The 5100-nt window shown below is 44.0% G+C and overlaps 1 protein-coding gene across 1 annotated transcript in view; it reads right to left on the bottom strand.

Annotated features, from left to right (window-relative positions):
• Positions 1-390: 390 nt before the first annotated feature.
• LOC102209929 (olfactory receptor 4C12-like) overlaps positions 391-5100 on the bottom strand; it is a 9305-nt gene continuing 4595 nt past the window's right edge. The window contains 1 exon segment of the mRNA XM_013907981.1: positions 391-814. Coding sequence (XP_013763435.1) covers positions 391-814 — 424 coding nt within the window.

Raw genomic sequence — 5100 nt, 5'->3', positions numbered from 1 at the left:
AGTACGCTCCGGACATGCACCTGATGTTTGTTGGATTATGCTTCTACAACCATGGAAAACCGAGGATTACTGGCGCGTCAAGGGAAGAAGTGGTAAAGACGGTTATATTTTCCTGATGATTGCCTGACGTGACTAATTTGACAGGAGTGGTCTGGTGAGTGATCATAGCGAATACCTCATTATTTAAAGCAGAGGCTGGAATTGGAGGCTCGAGCTGAGTGAGGGGCAAGTTCAAATATTTAGCCACCTCAGTGTCTATTAAATTTTGCTCTGACCCAGAGTCCACGAGAGCATGAAAAGAATGAGCCTTAGTACTAGTTATCAAAGAAACTGACAGCAAAAAACTGGGTTTATCTCCTTTGAAAACACTGCCCACCTGTAACCCCGGACTTACCGGCGGGCCACACCTTTTTGCCGGACCGGGCAGACAGCGATGCAATGGCCGCTTCCTCCGCAGTAGAAACACTCTCCGGCTCGGGAACGCCGTTCCCGCTCCTCAGGAGTGAGCCGTGAGCAGCCGATTTCCATAGGCTCTGGGGAAGGAGAGTGAGGACGGGCGGATGTTGTTACCAGAAGTGGTGGGGGTAACGTGGAAGTAGTCGCAGGCCGAAACAGAGACGGAGAGGGCTTGGAACATCTCTCAGCGTCTCTTTCCCTCAGTCGATTATCAATCCTGAGAGCGAGAGAGGCGAGCGCTTCGAACGTGGCCAGCTCGTCGTGTACAGCTAGCTGATCTTTCATCTGTTCATTAAGGGATGCTAGAAAAATACCCCACAGCGCGGCAGCATCATTTGGGAAAGCGTGTGGCGTGCGACTGACGAACAACGACCACAGAAAAAGGAAACCCCCACACTGCCCCAACTCTCAATGGAAAGGCTCCGGTGGAGGGGAGGAAATGCCCCGATAAACCGATTCTATTCGTGGGTGCAGGCGACGGTCCCGGCTGACTGGGGGGAACAGGCGGATTCGGCTCACAATTTCTGAAAGCCTGGTGAGTATTTCCGCTTGCTTTTCACTAATAGCGTTACACTGATCCACTAGGGACGTCAATGTCTGTTCATGCCGTCCTAACACCGCGCCCTGTTTATTTATGGCGGCGTGAATTGGGTCCGCTGAGTCCATTATTGGCCAGTTCGTTCTGTCTCAAACAAGGATGCAGTGGACTCAAGAGCAGACTTAATTGCTCGAACTATGTACAGTTTATTGAAAGAAAAAGGAACTTAAACAAGACTGGGTCTAACAGAAATCATTCGCAGGAACTGAGGGAGGCCCGAGGGTGGAGAAAGGGACGTAGAACACAAGAAGAACACGGGCGGGAACTTCTGCAAACACAGGAGAAGGGTTTTACTGAATGGGAAACAATTAAAAGGCAGAGGTGAGTGGTACTAGTGGAGAGTCTTGAAAACACCAGCTATTAGGCGGGGAAGGGGTTGCCGTGAGAGCGTCCCAGGGATGGTTGAGAGTGTGGGGAAGCTGGTCTAGGTTCCAAGGTGTCCAGGGAAGTTGAAGTACGGGCTGGAGGGCAGGCTGAGGAGAAGATGAGTGTGTGGTCCTAGGGTTCTAGGCAGACTGAAGAACAGGATGGAAACAGAGTCCGAGCACAGAGGAAACCAAGTTTACCACTGGTGGTAGCAGGACGAACTGGCAAGGAGTGGCAGGCAGTGCTGGCTTCAAAACCCTCTAGATGGAGCCCCGGAAATTGGAAGCAGGTGATGAGCTGGCCAACTTCACCCCAGGGGACGGACAACAGGAACCTGGACCACACCTGACCAGACACTCCCACAGCATATGACAGCAAGTGTGCCTGGGCACAAGAAAAAGTGAAAGATCTAGGATACATTGTTGGCCATGGACAAATAAAGCTGCAAATTAAAAAAATAAAATCTATACAAACAATCCCCAGACTGAGAAAACAAGAAGCAATTGAGGTCATTTCTGGGCTTTGTTATGGTCCTGGGTCGGTGACCCAGTGTTTTTGTTTTTTACTTTTACTTTTGATTTCATCATGGTTTGTGACTGTTTGTGTTTTGGGTTTCTGTCCCAGTGTTTCTAGCTCCCTAGTTTCGTGGTACTTTCTGAGTTTTGATTTTTAGGTTTTGTTATTCGACATCCCAGTGTTAATTCTGTGCTCCCTTTGTTCTGTGTCATCCCTACCTGTGTATCCCCTCTAGTCAGGTCTCTGTGTAAAGCCCACGTCTCTGAGTCTGTGTCTTCGCGTGTGTTTTGAGTTTTTTGTCTTATTGTGAAAGTCTGTGTCTTATGCCAGTGTGTTCAGTTTGCGTTTCCATTGTCTCGTCTTGTCGATCACAATCAGTTGTGCCTCCCTCCTGTGTGTAGTTTCCTCGTTCCCTTCTGTGTATTTATAGTGGGTGTTCACTCATGTTTGTTGCTAGTCCGTCTGTGTTTCTTCTCTGCGTTTCTCCCAGAGTCGTCCGTTCGGGTTTGTTTTGTTAGTCACTCCCAGTATAGGTCACCTTTAGGTTTTGTTTCTGTTCGCCGTGTTTCTGATTGTGCCACCAGAGTGATAATAAAAGCTCGCTCATATCCAAGCCAGTGCCTGCCTCTGGATCTTGTCTCTCACTCATCACACGTCTGCTCCGCAGCCGTGACAGGCTTGGTTGGATGGTATCCAAGTTTTATTCTCCATCTCTCAATCTTGGCAGCCCCTCTTATAGAATTAATGAGAAAAAACACCTCTAAAGTGATGTGGAATAATGGCTGTGAACATGCCTTCCAATCTTTAAAGAGAGTTTTCTGAAGCACCTGTTTTGCAAAGCCCTGGATCAGAGAGTAGCTGGTTTAAAAAAAAACTTGCACTTTTTGTTAGAGTTTGTATTGTTGATTGTCATTTATGCTTAGAAATATTTACTTATATATGCTTAGAGTTTTGTAATTAGTTGTAGGTTGGTAGAGGTTTTGATCCTTGATAGTCTGCAAACTTTGTGTGTATTAGACAGCACTTTGGGAGCATGAGAGGTCATACCGTGTCTTATTGTTTTATGGTAGAATCAACGTAGTTGCGTCTGTTCTAGTCTAAGTGCTCTTTGTTTAGATGAACTGCAGGACTTCCTCACCGTGTTATCTAGGATGAACCATCTAGGGTGAGGGGGAGGCTACCCTCTTCCTGACCAAGGATGTTTGACCCTTTGATCAGCAGTACACACACACACACACACGCACACGCACACACACACACACACACACACACACACACACACACACACACACACACACACACAGTATTCTTTGTTCACATGTATACCTATGTAGACGTCATATGTTAATGAACCTATGCATATTCATGTAACCTCAATAAAAGGACAGTGTACGGGAGGACGGACGGGAGCAACTGGGGTCAAGCGAAGGGACGGCGCTCTGTCCGGTTCTCTCCCGTGCCCGAGTAACATGAAGAAGCTTGCCTACTTGTGTCTTGCTTTGCAGTGTAATTATATTGTCTTCAACGTTCCAGCGGATGGGTTCAAGTTACAAACCTATCACTTTTCTTAAGTAAGAAGCTGTTTGACAGGGAGAAAAAGGTACTCTGCAGTAGAAAAAGAAGGACTGGCAATTAAATGGCCTACTGACTCTTTGAAATATTACCTCCTTGGAAGAGAATTTACGCTTCAGTTGGATCACAGACCCCTGGTATCGATGCACTCCAAGCCACATCAAAATGCAAGGATACTGTGCTGGTGCCTAGTGCTCCAGCCTTACCAGTTCACCATCCAGCATTTTCCAAGAATCTTATTGTCCAAGAATCTTATTGCTGACTGTTTTTCCATTTGCCGGATATGTGTCAACAAGAAGGCAGGGTAGTGAGTAATGTTGGGAAGCACTAATGCAGCAATATGTTTGCAAGTTACCTCTGTGGTAGCTATCTTGTTTTTCTTGTAAAGAGGGTAAAGCCCGACTTAATTGCAGTTCTTTTATAGGCCAGTTTGAATTGAGAAGGTGTGGTCTCAGAGTATATAAAGCTGGCAGGAAACGGATAGGGGGGCATTTTGGAAGTTGCTGAACAATTCAGACATTACTCAGTTAAGAGTAATGTCTGTTGTGTTCCACACCACACCACTCTGCTTAACATTTTCTAACCAGCCTATAGCACATATAAACAACAGATGCCGACCTTTTCCTCTGTACTTTTTCACCTCTGCTGCTCTGATGGTGAGCAGCAGCCCTTCAGGCCGGCCTGTATAATTGTATTGACAAAGAAAAATAATTATACCGAACGGTCGGTCCACTGGGCTAATGCCAAGTATGCCAGATTACCAGTCTCTGAACACAACCCATATACTTGACTGTGCTGCTTAACCAGCAAATTTGTTTTCCTTACAAATGTGACATTATGTGCGGGTAAATAAACAGGCTTTCCAGCAGTACAAGATTCATTGCCAAAAAGCAAAACCGACAAAACACACATTTCCTACCTACTTATGCTATGTTTATATACATGCCACTCAGATATCATGTCACATATAGAGTAATAAATGAACCAGTGAAAGAGACAGGATAAATAGTCAATGTAACAATGAAAACAACCCAGGTACATGGAGCTCTAATTAAATCCAAATAGATGATAGCAGAATTAACAAAATACAGCTAATGTAAAGCTAATTAAAATTTCTACATTTCTGTGCTTTATCATTATTCATTCTTCATATATTTATTTCTTGAATTAATGAATTAAAGAAATTCAACAATATTAATGTCGAATTTAAGTTGATTTTTTTTCAGTTAGCTGTACCTAAATCACAGTTGGTTTCTATATAAAGAACAGTGCATTTGTATAACTTTTTTATTAATTCCTCTACCTTAAGATCTTAGCTTTCATGTTATTACAACTTTTCATGTCTGAAACTATAATTCTCACACTCTACTCTTTTACTGAGCTTAACAAGTGGCAGCTTAAAAAATAAAATCAAGAAAAATGTAAATCGACAGGTGTAGAAGAGAGCTATGAGAACATTAATCAACAGTAAAAGAGGTTATTATATCAACATGAAAAGACTAATTCCTCTTACTAAGGTACCTGTAGGAACACTTCCACTTTTATGTTATGAATCATCAGTACTATCAATTTTAATATTACTTTTTTTTTTT

Source organism: Pundamilia nyererei, unplaced genomic scaffold (genome assembly GCF_000239375.1).
Source record: "Pundamilia nyererei isolate P.nyererei 1_Seehausen unplaced genomic scaffold, PunNye1.0 scaffold00721, whole genome shotgun sequence".
NCBI classification, from domain to species: domain Eukaryota; kingdom Metazoa; phylum Chordata; class Actinopteri; order Cichliformes; family Cichlidae; genus Pundamilia; species Pundamilia nyererei.
This window is presented reverse-complemented; position numbering and strand designations above follow the sequence as displayed.